General features: G+C 35.5%; 1 protein-coding gene across 2 annotated transcripts in view; it reads right to left on the reverse strand.

Moving 5' to 3' along the window:
* LOC134428045 (dynein axonemal assembly factor 11-like) overlaps positions 1 to 17,692 on the reverse strand; it is a 51,836-nt gene that overhangs the window by 15,518 nt on the left and 18,626 nt on the right. For both annotated transcript variants that reach the window (XM_063174346.1, XM_063174339.1), the window contains 9 exons: positions 16,908 to 17,075; positions 14,799 to 14,876; positions 12,822 to 12,994; positions 11,638 to 11,837; positions 10,391 to 10,582; positions 7,596 to 7,673; positions 4,973 to 5,038; positions 3,263 to 3,332; positions 2,339 to 2,434 (listed from right to left, as the gene is read on the reverse strand). In XM_063174346.1, coding sequence (XP_063030416.1) covers positions 2,339 to 2,434; positions 3,263 to 3,332; positions 4,973 to 5,038; positions 7,596 to 7,673; positions 10,391 to 10,582; positions 11,638 to 11,837; positions 12,822 to 12,994; positions 14,799 to 14,876; positions 16,908 to 17,075 — 1,121 coding nt within the window. The remainder of the gene's footprint in view (positions 1 to 2,338; positions 2,435 to 3,262; positions 3,333 to 4,972; positions 5,039 to 7,595; positions 7,674 to 10,390; positions 10,583 to 11,637; positions 11,838 to 12,821; positions 12,995 to 14,798; positions 14,877 to 16,907; positions 17,076 to 17,692) is intronic.

Consider the following 17,692-nt stretch of genomic DNA (forward strand, 5'->3'; position numbering starts at 1 on the left):
ATGAAGGATTCACAACCTCCCTGGGTGACCTGTGCAGACACCTGGTCACCCTCACAGTCAGAGTCTCCTGGTCTTCAGAGGGAACTCCTGCATTAGAGTCTGTGCCCACTGTCTCTGGGGCTGTCACTGGGCACCACTGAAAAGAGCCTGGCTCTGACTCTTTGCACCCTTCCTTTAGGGTATTTCTGTGTATTGATGAGATCCCCTCGAGCCTTCTCTCCTCCAGGCTGGACAGTCCCAGCTCTCTCAGCCTTTCCTCACAGGAGAGGTGCCCCAGTTCCTTGATCATCCTTGTGGCCCTTTGCTGGATTCTCTCCAGCAGGTCCATGTCTCTCTTGCACTCCATGTGTCTCCCACCAATGCTGAACAAGGGGGAGGATGGCCCTCTCCACCTGCTGGCAATGCTCCTAAGCTGCTCAGGACACAGCTGGTGCTCTTTGACATGTTCAGCTATGTGGCAACCAAGACTCCCAGGTGCTTTTCTGAAAATCTGCTTCCCAGAATCCACTGACAACATGCAGCATTCCATTCATGCATCCCCAAGTTACTCAAGCAGTTTTAACCAAACCAAGTCCAAGCTGAGGACATCTACCCAGTTATTCCATAGTGCTTCTCTCTCCTCATGTTTTACAAATATCTGAGAATCACATATTCTGAGAGGAAGTATGCTCCAGAGCCTCAGGCTAGGCAAAATACGTAGGTGTAGCTAAAACATCAAGGTAGGTTAAATATAAAGTTAATAATGGAATAAAGGCAGTTCTCAATCACAGTATGAAGAGAGAATATTCATTTTGCTGACTTAGGTATGATTTTATGGGTAGGCACCAGAGTTAATAGATATCTAGAAACACTTGGAAATATTTACATTTTCTAAGGCATTGATCATCCACAAAGGGACTAGCAAGATGTATGAGTAATAAAAGCAGGGTATGGGACAGAAAACTGCAAAGACAAGTAACTATTAAACAAAAATAAATCATATACATTTGAAAATTACACTATTCAAAATGACAAATGTCAAGGCCTCATTTTCAAACAAATTTATGGAAAAATAAATTCTCATTTGAGTGAATTTTGAACATTCAGAAAACCTAAACCAAATAAGTACAATTTTCAGTATTCTTACAGCTTTTGGCAAAAATGCATGTTTGATTCTAGAGTGACAGTTTGTGATTCCATGAGGGGTTGTCCTCATAGGGACAGACAGATGGTATGGGATTGGATTATAGAAGGGAACATAGAAGGCAATAGCCACAAAAGTTAGAGCTACTAGATGCATAGTGTTAGAATTAAATCAGAGCACAAAGAGAAAAAAAAATAACCCCATATAGCAGGGGAAGCTATTTCAGCTAAATAGCTTCCTCCTTCAGAAAGAAATGCATTTGATATACTCTGGTGGACTCACACACATACCCTGCCCTTACACACCAGAGAAATTTCCTAAAGTCCAGAAGAGCTGGAGCACCAAGAGATTGTTTTTTTTACTGTAACTATCCCTGGGCAGGATTACCATATTCCAGAAGCCAGAAGTATAAGATGTCCTACAGAGGCCTTAAAAGCAACCCAACGCTCCCAAGGCAACAGCAGAAGATGCTGCAGTTGATTAACTTCTCCCTCAGCATCCAGAACCCATTCTCATACAATCCATTCTCATCTCTGGAACTCCACCTCCCCAGAACTTCTAGCTCCCTGTCTGCTCCAAGCAGTTTCAGTTGAAAAACCATGCTGCCACAACCTTCCTGCTCTATGGTCACAGTAGTTTGTACAGCTGGTCAGGGGATCCTTTCCAGCCAGGCAGAGCATGAAGGGAAAATGATCTCCTCATTCATAAAGCAAGTCTTTTTCCAAACACATGAGAAATGACAGTAGTGCATCATCCCTTTATTTGGACAAATATGTAACCTTCATACATATGTGTGCCACACAAATTTTGATAAACTGATTTTTTCTTATTTCAGAAGTGGAAAAAAGGAAGTAGGTATGTGTTTATTTTCATTATTTACAAAACTCTACCTTCTTAGACATTTGCATAATACTGCATGGTTTGCATAGTCTCTTTTAGCACATAAAAAGCTGATCTTGTTTAAAGTAAAGGAAATACGAATTTCTATTAATACTGATTTTCATTATGCTCCTTTAGAGGGATTTTAAATACTAAGTCTTGGCTCTGCAATTAAATTGTCTTTATGCAATGTTCCTTTTCTTGGGAAATATGCCCTGATGTGAAAGGCAAGACTGCATATCTTTATCAAGCCAGATGTTACCTGTAACTCAGAGACATTCCCAAAGTACTCACCACATTTAAGGACCTTTGTGTGATGTCTCCTGTTTTACATACCTTTGGCATGGTGACAACTAAATGCCCAGTTGTTTGTGATCTTTTAGCACAGCTGCTGTCTGGCTTCACTTCCTCAGGGAGCACAAGCTGAAAAGGCTACCAAACAAAATGGAATTAAAGTATATAATGCTAAAATATTTTTTTCTTTCTTTTATATGGACAAAACAAATACAAAGCCACCACTATCACATCCTTTGAGTTTAAGGACACTGCAGGTGTAAATGCTTTCACTTTAAGTATGGTATTACTAAACCTAATAAATTATGCTAAATACCTTCTGCTTACAAGTAGAGTCAGATGTATGTTCCTGAACTGCTGCCATTCCTCAAGTGGCATTTCTAAAGAAGGTTACAAATGATGCTAGACTTATATTAGCAATTAAATGAGAAAGACTATCCAGTCTATTTCAACATAAATCAATTCTCAAGTTTTGTTTATGCAGTTGGCTCAGTTAAAAATAGGGATTTTGGTTTACTGTGGAAGTACTTGGAATTTTTTTTCTAAAATGATGATAAAATTAAAACCACCAAGAAGAGAGAAAACTGGAATGACATTTTAAATGCCCTTCCAAAATATACATCCATTGGTTTCTGTCAGCTATAAATTCCAGATTGTGAAATTACTAAGTTCTAGCCTAGGGCAACTAGGAAGCTCTCTTCTAAAGTGAATTATGGTACACTGTGTGGGGAGAATAAGAAGAGAGGAGAGAAGGAAAGTGAAATTTTATTTCAGGCTTTGTATATCTTCTGGTTAGGACTTCCACAGTTTATGTGTGTTTCAAAATAATGCTGGTATTGAAAGAACATTCTCTCTGCATAGATGCAAATGATTGGTAACTTAGAGAAGTCAGATCCAGAGTCCACTGAATAACTATGGCAAACATTAACTCTTGATTTAAAAATGAATGTATAAGAAATCACAAACCTTTCCCTTCACCAGTACTCGTACGTAAGTTGGCTGCACATCAACATCAAGTAAAGAAGTGTCCAAATGTCTTCAAAATGAAATAGAAATAAATGAATCAATCTACAATAGACCACATAGCTCTTTCAAAATGTCACAGTTTCTAAAGCACAAGCTTAAATTTCAGTTATTAAATTCTCCAAAATACTATTAGGATTTAAAGTTCTGGGGGAAAACACCCCATGATCTTCTTGTGAATGTCACTTATAATAATGTCTAAATTCTATCAAGTCCATGACATCAGCTATTGTATAACTAAAAGAATTCAAAATCCTTGAAGAAAACAAAAACGTCTTTCATCTCTTAGTATAGTGTTCTACATTAATATGAAATTAATCTACATGATATTTAAAATTGTGAAAATAATTCGCTACTTTTCCTTCTGAAGGTTTTACTACTAAAATTATAACAGATTCCCCAAAAATTTCTCCTTTTTTGTACAGAACTTGCTGGAAAACAATGAACAGATATACTTTCTACTCCCAGAAACAGTAATTTTAAATCTTTCAAACAAAATTTGTGGCCTGTAAAAGCTCCAGTTTTATATCTGCTCTTCCCTATGTGACACCTGATGTGACTCATGGGAATGCACAAGCATGTATTTCCCATTTCTTTTCTTTTACAACATTACTTAACAGGTGAATTTTTCAAATGTTTTAGTCTGCATTTCTTACAGGTGAGCACAGATTATTAAAATCTGGACTACCCAGGGTTCCAATGTGTTCAAGAAATGACTGTACATGGCACTTAGTGCTGTGGGGTAGTTGGCTAAGTCATGATGAGTCAAAGGCTGGACTTAATGACCTTGAAGGTGTTTTCCAACCTAAATGATTCTGTGATTCTGTAGTACATCCAGCAGTTTATTGAACCTGAATAGATTTTCTGAGGTTCCAGAAAAAGATCTGTATCTCGTAAGTCAGAAACATAGAGCAAACCTCTTTTGAGGGAAATTAATGACTTTCAAGGGAAGCACACCTGGCATGAATAATATTTTTGTGCTATAAAACTAGTACAAGTTTTATGTAACAAGTTTCTATTATGGACAGATAAACTTTTGGGTTTCCAGCCCCTTCCTGAAGAATGGAAAAGGTCATTGAAATGCTTAGCAGCGTATGTACTACCTCCTCGTCAGATTTTGCCTGACTCAACCAAATTTCTTCCAAGCAATGCTCTAGTACATTTCAAGAATAGGCATGAGCCATGGACTCTTCTCACTAATCAAGGAAAATAAGGCAAGTCTACCCTACTCAGTCTGTCTCAGGGAGAAGAAGAATTTAACTAGAAGCACATGAACAGTAATGAAGCACTTCTAGGGCCAAAGCATGAGCAAAAACCCCACTCCCTAGAGCCCTTATCTGCAAAGGAAGAATGGAAAAGATTTTACATATGTATAAGAGAACAGGTGTGGAAGACACCTGCCTGTGGGCTGCAGAAAAACATCAGCTCCCAAAAGGATTATTAGACACAGTGTCCATTCAGGATTGACAGAACAGTCTGAAGGGCCTTTGGCTTATTCAGCTTTACTTCCTTCCAGGTTTTGAGATTGGTTCCACTATCCACTACATTATTTGTTTTCTTCTTGAAAAGTCCCCATTACAGAGAGCAGTATAATTGAAAAACTGTGTATTACATCTTATGAGTGGCAAAAATTATTGGGAAAAAAGATCTGACCTGTAAACAGCAAGATCCAAGATGATCTGGTTGTTTTCTTCATCATCTTTCAGAGAGAAATGAAACCTAAAGACAATGACAAGAAACAGCTTCAGGATAAATACTGCTGGAGTGAATAAGCAAACATTACAGCCTAGTTCAAACGTCAGCAATTTTAGATGAACACAAACACCATTTAGACAATATGTCATGTGATAATTTAGAAACAGTTGCCATTTGCTCCAGTACTGGCATTTGAGCCAAGGTCATTCTGATTTTTATTTTCTGTTCTCCCTACTCAAACCACAAGAAAGAGAAAAAAATCCTCTGCTGAAGGTCGGTTAAAATTAAGCTTATTTTGACAATGCAGAACGAGAGACATCTGCTGGTGAAACCTGTCTGCTCTATTACATCTTCACAGAAAAAACCAGTGCCAAAATGCATGAAAAACACAGATCTTTGTAATTCTAACCTTATTGTATGTTCAAAAGACATGCACTTTTTTCATAGTAATTAATTTGTCCCAAGTATAAAAATCTGTCTGTGTATTTCCAGAGTAAAACATGATCTGCATAATATCCTTGATTCTATAAGCTTTATATTTGCTGAAAATGAGCCTGTAGATTGTATTAGCTGTATTTTTGTGATTTGTTGGCTGTGTTCTTAAAATTGGGAATGAATCTTATAAGTTATAAATTGATGCCATCTATTATTACAACTGTAAGGAGATCTAGTCTAGACTTACAAGTTCTGATCATATGCTCAAACATTTCCCATGCATGAAAGCAGAGGGAAAAAAGAATGAAATTACCTACAAAAGAGAAGCTTTTGATAAATTAGTTATTAGTATTATATGAAGGGATTTTGCTTTATATAATTTATCTGGGCTATTTCAGTGACATTAAAAGACTTAGATAAGATGGGTTCAGGTAATGGAAAGATGCCCAAATGTTAAAAGATTAGATGATAAATTTTTTCAGCAATAAAAATATTTGCCAGATATGCTTTTCACTCTTTGCTCTCCTATATTCTGGCACAGTCCATTTGCAAGAAAGTTTACAGGTTGTAGTTTACAAGTATTTTTTATTGGAAAAGTGCAAAGAATACAAAAGAGTTTTATTTCCTGTCTTACTGCATCAATGATCTTGAGAATCCACTAAAACATGAAGGGTGAACAAGAGGACAGAGTTATAAAATTTTCCAGGAGGAATCTTAATTAGAACTGAAGTACAGAAACAGTCTGTCCTCAGCAGCAAGCAGCCATTCCTCTTGCTAACTTTCCAAAAGAACATCAGAGACGTTTGGACATTTTTATGGACATGAGACTTCCACATTGAAGCAAAAACTTTGGAGAACACCATCTGCTTACTTGTATCTCTTTCTTTATGTCTCTCCAATACACTGCCAGATTGCACTGAACAGCTGTGACATTCTTGTTGAAGTCATGACAAAAAATGTCATTGGTCTGGCTTTACGTGGGCACATCCACAGACTAAATTCAGAAAACTCGGGTGACACAAACAGGGATGCTACTAACAGTGAACTCTGTTTCTTCTAAAAAAGACAGCCAGAGATTGGGTCTAAATGTCCCTGCTTTTTAGAGGCACGAGCAACTTCTATTAAAACAAGACTTAAATTATTTTAGGCTTGTCTTTTTGGATTAGAAAATGATACAAATATTTTTTTTTAGTCAATACATTTTTACTGGAAAAAGTACATCAATACAATGGAAAGTATCTCCTGGTACAGACAGACTAAACATGGCTCTACATGACACTAAACTCTTGCACTGCTCTCTGTTCTACTGAAAAATGTGCACTGCATATAATTGCTTGAATTTGCAAGGATTTCTGAATTTCCAAGATTTAGAAAGCAGTATTCATGCTAATGATAAGCATGTTCATAAATTTGGTTTTGCAGAGGTCAGTGGCCACTTTCTCATCCCACTCTGCTGCAGGAGACCCTATGAGAAGCTGTTTATAAGGAAAAAATATTTGCACTCAGTCCCCTGCTTTCCCTTAGAAAATGAAGGTTTGGTTCAAGTAAAATCAATGGCTGATATCCCTGGAAACTCATTCCAAAACACCTGAAAATCCAAGTGCCTTTGTCAATGGTAAAACACAAGACACTCCTCTGTATCTCCATCCTCTGTTGCTGGAGACCTCACTCAGGGCCACAGGGCCCCTTGCCAGAAGCTGATTATCCTTACACCTGCCATCAGAGGACAGGATGATTTTGTCCAGAAATATTACTGGGATGTATCTTTTCACATTTAAAGTGACTTGTCATACACATTTATCTTCAACAGTTAAACTTTTTACACTATTAGCAAGATGCTCCAAGAAAGAGCCTTACTATAGAAGGGAAAAGACTAAAATATCTTATATATTTTACAGAAAACAAGTTCTTCAATCTTTAAAGAGAAAGTTGTTAAATTAAACAATCCTCAACACTTAACGCAATGACAACTGATTCTTCTTCCAGCATCAGAATATAAATTCAGAATCCACTTTTCCCACAAGGAATATAATACTGCAACAAGAATTTCTAAGCCCTCTTATTTTTGGATTGTCACATATATTGAAATAGCTGCCCAAATCAACTACAGAGAGATTAGACTGCTTAACCTCTTAACCTTACATACTTAGGCACATTCACATTCAGAACTTTTCCTTCTGCAGTGACCAATGTCCAAGCAGTCTTCTCTCTCTTTTTTGATTCCCTTAACAAGCAGAAAGAAAAACTGTTTATGGTTAATCATTAAAAAGTTGCATTATTATGTAAAGTAGCAAAAATAAAGAAGAGGATGGCAAGACATAAGAATTAGCTGGTATTTGATTTAAGGCTACAATTTAGATCAGAACAAAACAGATTGCATGATGAATCCAATTGCACATTAAGAACATAATCTAAAGATGAGCAAATAATTTATAATGTCACAACTTACATGGACAGTGACTTCTTCTGCATATCACCATGTCCTTATCAAACAGAAATATATCAAATTATCTGGTATACCACAAGAAAACCATGGATGGCTTAAATGTATGAAATGGGACATTTTCCTAGTTAGGAATGGTCAAACTCATCATGAGGTGTTGCCACTGAAAACTGGTTTGATGTATGGGCAAGCAATTCTAAAGAGTTTTATTCATGCTCACTTGATTACTCCCACTGAAAAAATGCCTAGCCTGCCTTCAAACAGCATCTGTCCCTCAATCACTAATTTTGCTCTAGCAAAAGGAATTTTAATGGTCAAAAGATTAAAAGCAGCATCCAATAGGATACAGTAGGACCAAAGGGCAGACATATAGATTATTTGTTTATGCATATATTACATTTTTGGTTGTGTTCTTTTTTCAAAAAATGCAATACATATTCCTGATTTATTGATGATGTACTGATTTGTTATTTTAATATTCACTATCAATTTCCAGCTATGAGCAATTAAACGAAACTGACTTTCATTTAGTACAATAAACCAGCTATGATAAATTTATCTGCCCAAAGTAGATCATAGTAAGAATATTAAGACTTGTAATAGTGGTATTAATATATTGATACTTGTAATACTGGTATTTTCCTGTGTAAATGTTTAAATTATGAGCATGGGAAGGAAGAGCAAGGAACCTTAGTAACATGAAAAAGAAAATTCTGCTCACACCTAAGTAAAAATATGGAGTTTTTTTAAAAAATATAGCACTGTCACATTGCATTAATCCACTCTTCAGCTGGTCAATATAGTGGGTATGACCACATTAGTCACCATATTAAAAGGGAAAACATTTCTCAAAAAAAGCCAACAACAATGCATTGCTTCTTTTCTGTTCCTGAACCTATTTCTTATGATAAATTCAAGATTAAGAGCATGTGAAAGGTAAATTACTAATTATAGATATAAAATATTATAGATTTAGAACACCTTGGGGAAAAAACCCCCATAAAATAGATTTGGTCTATAAATACAAGGGATTTGAAAAAGAAATAAGAACACTTAAATGGACCTACTGGAACAACTACATAAAACCAATTTCTGTTTAAGAAAGACAATTATCCAAGTGTTAAACACTATTCTATAACATAAATCAGCTTTTGTGTGGGATTTGTGGGCTGCCAGTCTCCACACCTGAATTCCTAGATTTGACACGTAAAAGCAAAGTGAAGGAACCACCACTGTTCAAAGGATGTTCTCAGAAACACCTCACAAATTATATCCTACCACCTGTTAGCTCTTACCAATCTGTTCCCAGATGAAATTGTCTATTCATGTGAACCATTTTACGGCGATGCTGTGAAACTTTCTCAACACCAAATGAAATTACCCATAAAAGATTTTTTAACTCTTTCAAATGCATTGGGAATTCAGAAAAATTCAGAAATTAATTATTATATCTTTATTATAATATTATATACTTATTATACTGTTTGGACTGTCCTTGAATTTTTAGAGGGAAGCATTTGGAACACATTTGCTTTTGACTAGAGCAAGGCATTTCCAAACACAGCAAAACTCAAACTGGTTAGAAACTGAGTTTCACAGAAGTTCTTCCGGGAAAGTGCTAGAACTTGAATTAATAATAACAACAAGTTATGCACATTTCCAGATTTCCTGGAGAATTCCCTAGGACTGACTTTTTCAATACTTAGCCTTGACAAAAATTTTAAAAAGCAAGTCCTTAAAAAGAACAGCTAAAAAAATCTCCAGCACAAAGTATGTTATATAAGTAGAAGAGAGAGAGAAAAAAAAAGAAAAAGACACTGTAAATAACAAGACACTGTTTGCAATGTCTGTGGAACTGATAAGCCAGCAGCAATAAAATACTGGGGGTTTTGCTAGTATCTGCATATATTTTGCATGTTCAGCAAAACAAGGAACAAATTTATGAAGTTTTAAAGGCTTTTCAGGGACCAGACTTCTTCAGATTCACCATGTCAAATAGCACAGATAAAAAAATCTTATGACTTGTGACAAATATCTTTGATAAAGTATGAGAAAAAATTTATCAGTTACATGGAAAAAGTGCCTGAAATGCCACTTGGGCAAAAAACTTGTAGCCTGGCCTGCATTACATAATGCAATTTGCAGTATGGATAAATGTTTTTAGCACAAAGTTAAATGTTGAACTACACAAAACAGTTAGCTGACAGAAAAGTGGAACTTCTAAACTGCATAAAAATAAGTTGAAAAAAAAAAAACTATATTTAAAACCTCTGAGGAAAAATAAAATAAGGAGTACAAAATGAAGTTTAGAAAATGAAAGAAAACAAAATCAACAATCTGAATATTTAGTTTAGACTGTATAAGCCTATTTTAACAATCAACAGGCATTTAAGTTGTCAGTCCTCAGTAATATTTAATGTCAGGCAATCATCTGCCTGCTCTCTGCACCTCTGAAAATTTCTCCTCCAATTCATCAAGATATTAAAACAAAGAAGTACCTTGCATTGTCTTTAGCTCTCCGTTTTTCTTCCATGTACCTGTGAGTTTCTAATCTAGATTCTGGAGTGTATGGTGTAGGCTCCTCCCAAAATTTTCTGTCTTCATCATCATCATCATTTTCAACAGTTCTGCATCTTTCTTGTTCTCCATCTGCTTCTGCCCGATCGGGTTTTTCCTGTGGGGAGTCTGGGCTACACAAGATCACTGAAATATTACCCCAATGAAGTGAAGGAAAAGTAACTTGGTAATAAATTACTGCAATAATTTTTTGACCCAATAATAACTGTACAATTCCTATCAAGATTGGTATCTTATATATTTGGAGAACATTCTCTGCTCTGCTTCTTTTGTCAATCAACAAAGCACATTTTGACATAATGTTTTTTATTTACCTGACTATGAAGTGATAGTATGACTGTACCTAATCCCCTGAAAACCCTGAGAGATAGTTCAACAGATTTAATTTCAGAAAAGAATTTTCAGATACCCTCACAACTTTCAGGTGAGAAAAAACCTTCATTCCATGTGTTGTTTAAGAATTCCCACCATTAGATTAGAAATTTATATGGTAGCAATGAGTATCTCCTCAAATGCAATCTTAACACCTGAATAATTTTTTCTCCCTAGCTGTAAGCTTCTATAAATCTCTATCAATAGAGAGAGACAACTAAATTTATGATACAGGTGTGATCTACGAGGACAAATTTCTGCAGGCAGCTTCATGGAACAGTTTCTATGGGATTAAAAATAAAATGGGCAGCAAGTGCAATAGAAGATGACACCAGACAAAAATCCTGCTGCTGCCTAGGGAAAACCAACACCAAAGGCCTGCAATATTCCATTTCAGCCCTCAGATGCTGAAGATGATGCTAAGGCAAAAGCAATTATAGATGAACAGCTGCTTTCCCTGGAACCCCTGCTTTACCTTAAACAACAATTTCCAGCTGTTCTCCTGAAAGAAACTATTAATTACACTACTTTGGCACCCAGACAACTTAGCTTGGAGTTTGGGGAGAAAAAATTCTATTGAACTGTGTCTGCAAGTCAATAATAAATTATGTTTGTAACTAATTATATTTTTCATTAGAGGTAACATGCATGAGGAGAAATAACTCTGCTTGAATCAACAATAACGATGAACAAAAATATTTAAGTGGAATTTTATAAATTCTTTAATGGAAAAAGCCAAACTTGTGAATAAAGAAAGAATAATGTTTGCTCACAAACTGTGGTTGTTCACTGTTACCTGTCCCATCCAAGCTTAGAGTCCATCTGTTTCTGTTTCTCATCCTTTTTTTCTTGCATCCTTCTTTGAGCCTCTTCCTTTTCTCTGGCCCTTTTGAGAAAGTAAGCTGCTTCCTGTTCTCTGATTTTCCACTGCACTTCTGGATAGTCTTGAAGGGCTTTAATCCTCTCTGAACGTTCTATTTCTTTACTATCCAAATACTTCCCGAAGGAGAAAAAGTCAATATAAATATGTGAGAAAGTATAAATATATTCAAATCAATAAATCTATTCAATTGTAGTTTAATTTGGATAATTAAGTTCTGTCTATAATTAGAAATGCATCTTTCACATATCAAAAGCACTATGTGATTATACTTTATTCCAAAGAATTAACAATTATTTTCTATTCAGATCTGAAAATGATTTTGTGTTTCTAAGATCTGCTTTTAGCATTTTCCAGGAATTTTAATTAGTCTTACTAGACTATACAGTAGAGACTCCCTTCAGCCATTTCTGGTCTTTGTCTGATTTTGATTCAACCCAAAATGATTTCTTTTGATGTCTAAGCTTGCTGCCAACTGACAAAGTTGAATCTACTCTTAATAAGTTAAGCGGTGCCTGTGCTTCTCTGAGGAAAATTGTGAGAACATCTTTCAGGCCTGAGACTGCTTCATTGGCAGGAAATCATTACATCAGCTCAGTCACAGCACAAAACCACAATCTCAGTGTCTAATTCCAGCCAATGCCATGTAGTGCAGTTTTACACCAATTTGTATTTTTTTCTGTCTCACACTCAGGTTTGATACATATTGCTGGAATGGTACCATCAACCCACTAACTCTCTGCAATCATGCTAATAATTTAAAAATACATTGTATATAACAACCATGAGGGAAAAACTGCCAGAACTGTAAAACACATTTATTTGGAAAAAAAAAAAAAAACCTGAAAAACTTTTGTTTAAGAATCTCCAATAAAGATGACAGAAAAGTTAATGAATAATTGTGGTTCCATCAGAATGGAACCAATTATTATCATATTATTTATTGTAGTAATTTCTTCTTTGGAATAGAATTTAATTTCCTGTGAAAATTAAGAAAAAGTCTATTAGCTTTCCAAGTACAGGAGTTTTTTTTGTTTAGGCCAAGTATGTTCAGTCAACAGCACTCATGTTTTATTTGGATTTAAGTTTTAAAATCTTACTTTTAATTGCTGAAGAGTTGCCACTACAAATTGTCTATAACCTTCAAATTCAGTACATGGGTTACCCATTAGAAACAGCTCTTTCAGATGAATATTGCATTTTAGGGATTCAATGCTGGAGAGTTCACCAATGAAATTTGCTGTCAGGTCAAGTTTCTTCAATTCTTCACAGCCTGTTTGAAAGAAGCCTTAATTCAATTTGTCCATAACTGTACACATGATATGCATACACACACGTGGACACAGCTGGATATAAAACTGTCTCCATTTGTGTTCTGTAAACTGATTTCATTCTATCAGAACTCATCTTTTCCAATACCCTTTCTGAGTGAGAGTGACTCACAGCTAAAGTTTATGAGCTTACAATATTTACAGGAATAAAACAAACTCAATAAAATACAAAATACCGTAACATTGTTGGCTTTATCAGTATCAAAACTTTTTGGACATTCATGGATGAGCTATTAAATATTTAATTTTCAGATAAGCTGGATTTCCTTTTTAATAGTCTGATTGCCATGATACCCCTTCTCAGCTAAGTCTCAATCATATGGCTAAAATCCAATCCAATTGCTTAAAGACAGCAGAATCAATTATGAATTTCAGTTCTGAGTATGGTTAATCTCTGGTAATATTATTCAAGTACAAAGATAAAACTTCCCAAAAACTCACTGCAAGTTATATTTTCCACTCTGTGGACTCAGCTGTCATTGTAAACACTTTATCAATGGTTAAATTGCAAAAACTGGTGAGAAAGTGTTTGTACTAAAACAATTCATTACAAACAGAAACTATAAATTAGATAACAAGTTGCTCTGGAAAATCTGATTTTTAAATTTATTAGCTTTTCCTGTTATCATAATGTGTCCATGAATCATAAACTTGACTCTAAGTGTAAAAACTTTAGCTGAGAGTAAGCTCAACTTTGATTCACATCACTGTAATCACTTTCCTTTCCTGGTCTATCTGCCAAGTTTTATGCACAGTTGGGCTGTAAGAGAGTAAACAACATGGAACAATTTATTAGGGGATTTAAAGAACCCAAATTTATGCAAGGGCCAACCCCAAAGGTTGTAACTCCTAAGTAAATGACAAATCACAGTAATAAATAATACAGCCTGATAGCTGAGCTTAAAATTTAGTGGCACGTAAAGAAATGCAAATTTCTCAGCAAATTCCCAAATATGTACTACACTACCTACTTCTTCACTATTTTCAAATTTGTGTTTAGTCTATTTGCTTGTTTCTTATTTAAGCCATCCCCTTGAATCAGCTTGCAGACTTAAAAACACAAAGTAAACCAACCAAGTACCCAACTAAACCAACAAAAGAAAAAACAAAACAAAACCAAAACACACACACATACAAATAACCAACCAACCAGTTTGTTTGTTTTGGTTTTTTTCAAATGTTCCTTTGTCAAGGTGGATATATTAAAGATTCAGCAACTGGCCTAATCAGAACTGAGAAACAGAAAACAATCAAGTCATAAATTATTCAAGTAATATGGAATGTGTTTATGGGTTGCTCCAAGTCTTAGATTTTAATCTTGGAAAGTGCCATATTTTGCACATGAAATGTGCAAAAGTGACAGGATAAAGGATTAAACAGAGATAAAACAGACAGGATTTCAAGCAATGAAAGAGAAAAAAATCCTGTAAAAACCTCTTTTAGAAAAACTCAGAACCTCAATGCAACCTGTGCTGAGCACAGAACCTTCTTGTGTGTGACATTTGATTCCTGAAGATGAAATGTGACCCAGAGACATTTAGGAAAGTTCAAAGAGAAAAATTCAGCAGTAGGAAATGCTTGCTCTAAAGAAGAACTTACTGAAACCCTGCACCCAAGGATCCTCTACACATCCACAAAATACCCCCACAGGTGGGCACACTTAATGGCTTCCACCCTCTTTTACACCAAGTCACAAATTCATTGTTTTAATATGAAAAGGCAAAATGGCTTTTTTCAAAATCTGACCTTCCAGATTTTCAATTCTTTCAATGTTGTTCAAAGCTACATTCAAATATTCCAGCTTCTTTAGTTTGCTCACATTTTCTGTAACAAAACATAGATGATTATTTCAGTTTTCAGCACTGGAAAGTATGATGATTTCACCTGCTTACTTTAAAGCAACAATGAAGCAGAAAAACAGCAAAGGACAAATCAGAATATGTACCACATTACTGGACATTACTATTTTAATGTTAATAAAAAGACAAAACAAAAAAGTTTTCTGAAAAAACAAAATAAAAAGGCAAAAAATAAACAAGGAAAGTTATAAACACATTTTTATCACAAATCCATAAAACACACATATCTAATTCAAGAGGAATGGCTGAAAAAGCATAGTGATACATTCCATCTTGGGAAATGTGAGATATCTACAAATTCAGTGACATGAATCCTACCACAGTTTACTAAGAACTTAGAGAAGTATTTTCTACCTAACTCACAAACAAATGATGACATCAATTTCTCAGCAAGAACTTGTGCAGCTTAGTTTGGATGTTTGTTTTTGCAGTATTTCTGTAATGAAATGAACATTTCTGTATCTCTGTAAGATGTGAGAGCTGTGTTGAAGGCAGTGGCACCACTCACACTCACAGGGGATGCCTGAGAAGCCCCTGCCTGCTCATGAGGCAAGGCTGATCTTGAGAGCTGCATCAAGGGTTGCTTTAAGAAGAGAAAAGACACAGCCCAACAGAGCCAATATAAACCATTTCTCTGTGATATTCAGAAGAGTGCTTGGAACTGCTGTGTCCTCTGAAAGGAGTTGCTGGTATCCAGTGGGAAGAAAAACTCCTCAACTTCAATACTTTGCAACACAGCCCCTGTTGACAATTATTTTGGTCACCACTATAGTGTGGGTAGGGCTTGGTGCGGCTTGTTTTGGTTGTTTTTTGATTTGGGGTTGTTTTTTATTTTGCATTTGTTATTAAAGTATTACCTCAGAAAGCTGTCATGTTATACAAGAATATATGAATCAGCAAGTTGCATGCTCTTTCAACTCCTACAGTTAGATTATGGTAACAAAAAAAAACTGCTCGTCTCAAAAATGAAATTTCTAGTCTCAAAAATGAAACTGCTGAAAAAATTTTGGGTTCAAAAAGCAACAGTCTGAATGTGGTATCCTGTGCTAACCTGAAGGAGGCCTGAGTGTTGACAGAAAAACCACAAGATTACATCTTGTGCCTTATTAAGAACTCATTAACAGAGAGAAGACCAACTTATTTTAGTCCTTCTTTTGATGGGGCAAGGAAGCACAAAGCAGTTTAAAAAACTGGTTTTCTCTGGGAAAAGATTCCTCCACTTTAGAAAATTCTAAATCTCTCGCTTTAGAGATAGAATTTCCTGATGAGTCCCTTGAAAAAACTTAAAGGATTTGCCTGCAATTTCTGAGCACAGAACTTCCTCCTAAAACCTTAGGATTTTTGTTTTCTTCTTGAGGAACTTCTAAGAGATATTCTAACATACTTCTGACCACTTCCAACTTTTCATTGTTCATCTAGACAATATGTGTAGAATCTAAGCTTTTCCAGCCCAAGGCTTGATGCCACATCTTCCAATATGGAAAAAAACCAAGGTATGAAATTATATCTTGTTCTGTGGTGCAGGAAGACCATGAAGACTTTGTTGCAGAAAGTTTGGTTCAAGCACACAAGAAAGTATTTTATTTGAATAAAAATTATTTCAATGTTAACAAAAAATATGATTTGCATGAAAATGAAATTTTGAAAAGAGCCTGAAAGAGCTAATTCTGTGGTATCACAGCCCATGGTATATGGTAAACTCTTTGACTCTCTGCCACAAGATGGGATATTTAAACTATATCCTGACTTTTGAAATTTAAATCCATGAAAGGTGTTTCATACTCATATTCTAGTGACTTGTATCTCAGTAGTATATTTTTAATTTTAAATTTCCCTTAAAAATTTCTGACCTTCTTATAAATTCAACAAAGAAACCAGGAAAGGAACTCTTGATAGGAGCACATTCCCTTAAGTATAGCAGGATATTTTTTTTTTCTGATTTCAAAATTATGCATGTGAATACATTTTAAAAGAACCATACTGACAACAGACTTACCAATTTTTGGAATTAGGTTATTTTGAAGATAGAGAATTTTTAAATCTCGACACCATTTGTCAAGATGCTCTAGCTTTTCTATTTCCTGCTGATGCAAAGAGATTTCTTCCAGTGAAAAAATTTCACAGTTGTTATGCTCTGCACGTCTTCTAACGAGATCTTCAGTGACTGAAAGAAACATTGGATGTCATATTTCCCTTTAATCATTTTCTGCCATCTGACTTATGAGCAAATTATAAAATTATTAAAATATTTTGTTCCACCATACCAGATAGCCCAGTAGGAATAACAACAAAAATAAAATCTGGCAGAAATGATATCAAGATATCAAGTACTAGATAGCTTTGACCCACTCTGCCACAGTAAACATCTTTTGTGAAACACAATCACGTCACCTGCAACATTTGGAAAGATCCATTTGAAAACTGCTGAGTCTTCCATAAGAATGTCATACAACCCTTGCAGAAATTAACCCAGCAGCCACTATTTTCAGCATAGCTTGGGTTGCAGATTGATTCATGTAGACAAGTAGTGGAGTGTTTTGTGCTGTTTTATTTCCAGATGCCAGATGTTCACATCCCAGACAGCAGCAGGGGGTGAGGGGGAAGCAGACCACAGTGTGTCATCATATTCTTGCAGCAGCACAGGGTGCACAGAAATAAGCAGGATAAATGCTGAAAGTGGGCAGATATTTTTTATTCCATAGCTAACTCATGTTTATAAATGTTTACGTTAGAATGAAATGTATACCTGGTACTTCTTAGGCACTACCAGCTCATCAGAGC

The sequence above is a fragment of the Melospiza melodia genome, chromosome 1, assembly GCF_035770615.1.
Source record: "Melospiza melodia melodia isolate bMelMel2 chromosome 1, bMelMel2.pri, whole genome shotgun sequence".
Classification (NCBI taxonomy): Eukaryota; Metazoa; Chordata; class Aves; order Passeriformes; family Passerellidae; genus Melospiza; species Melospiza melodia.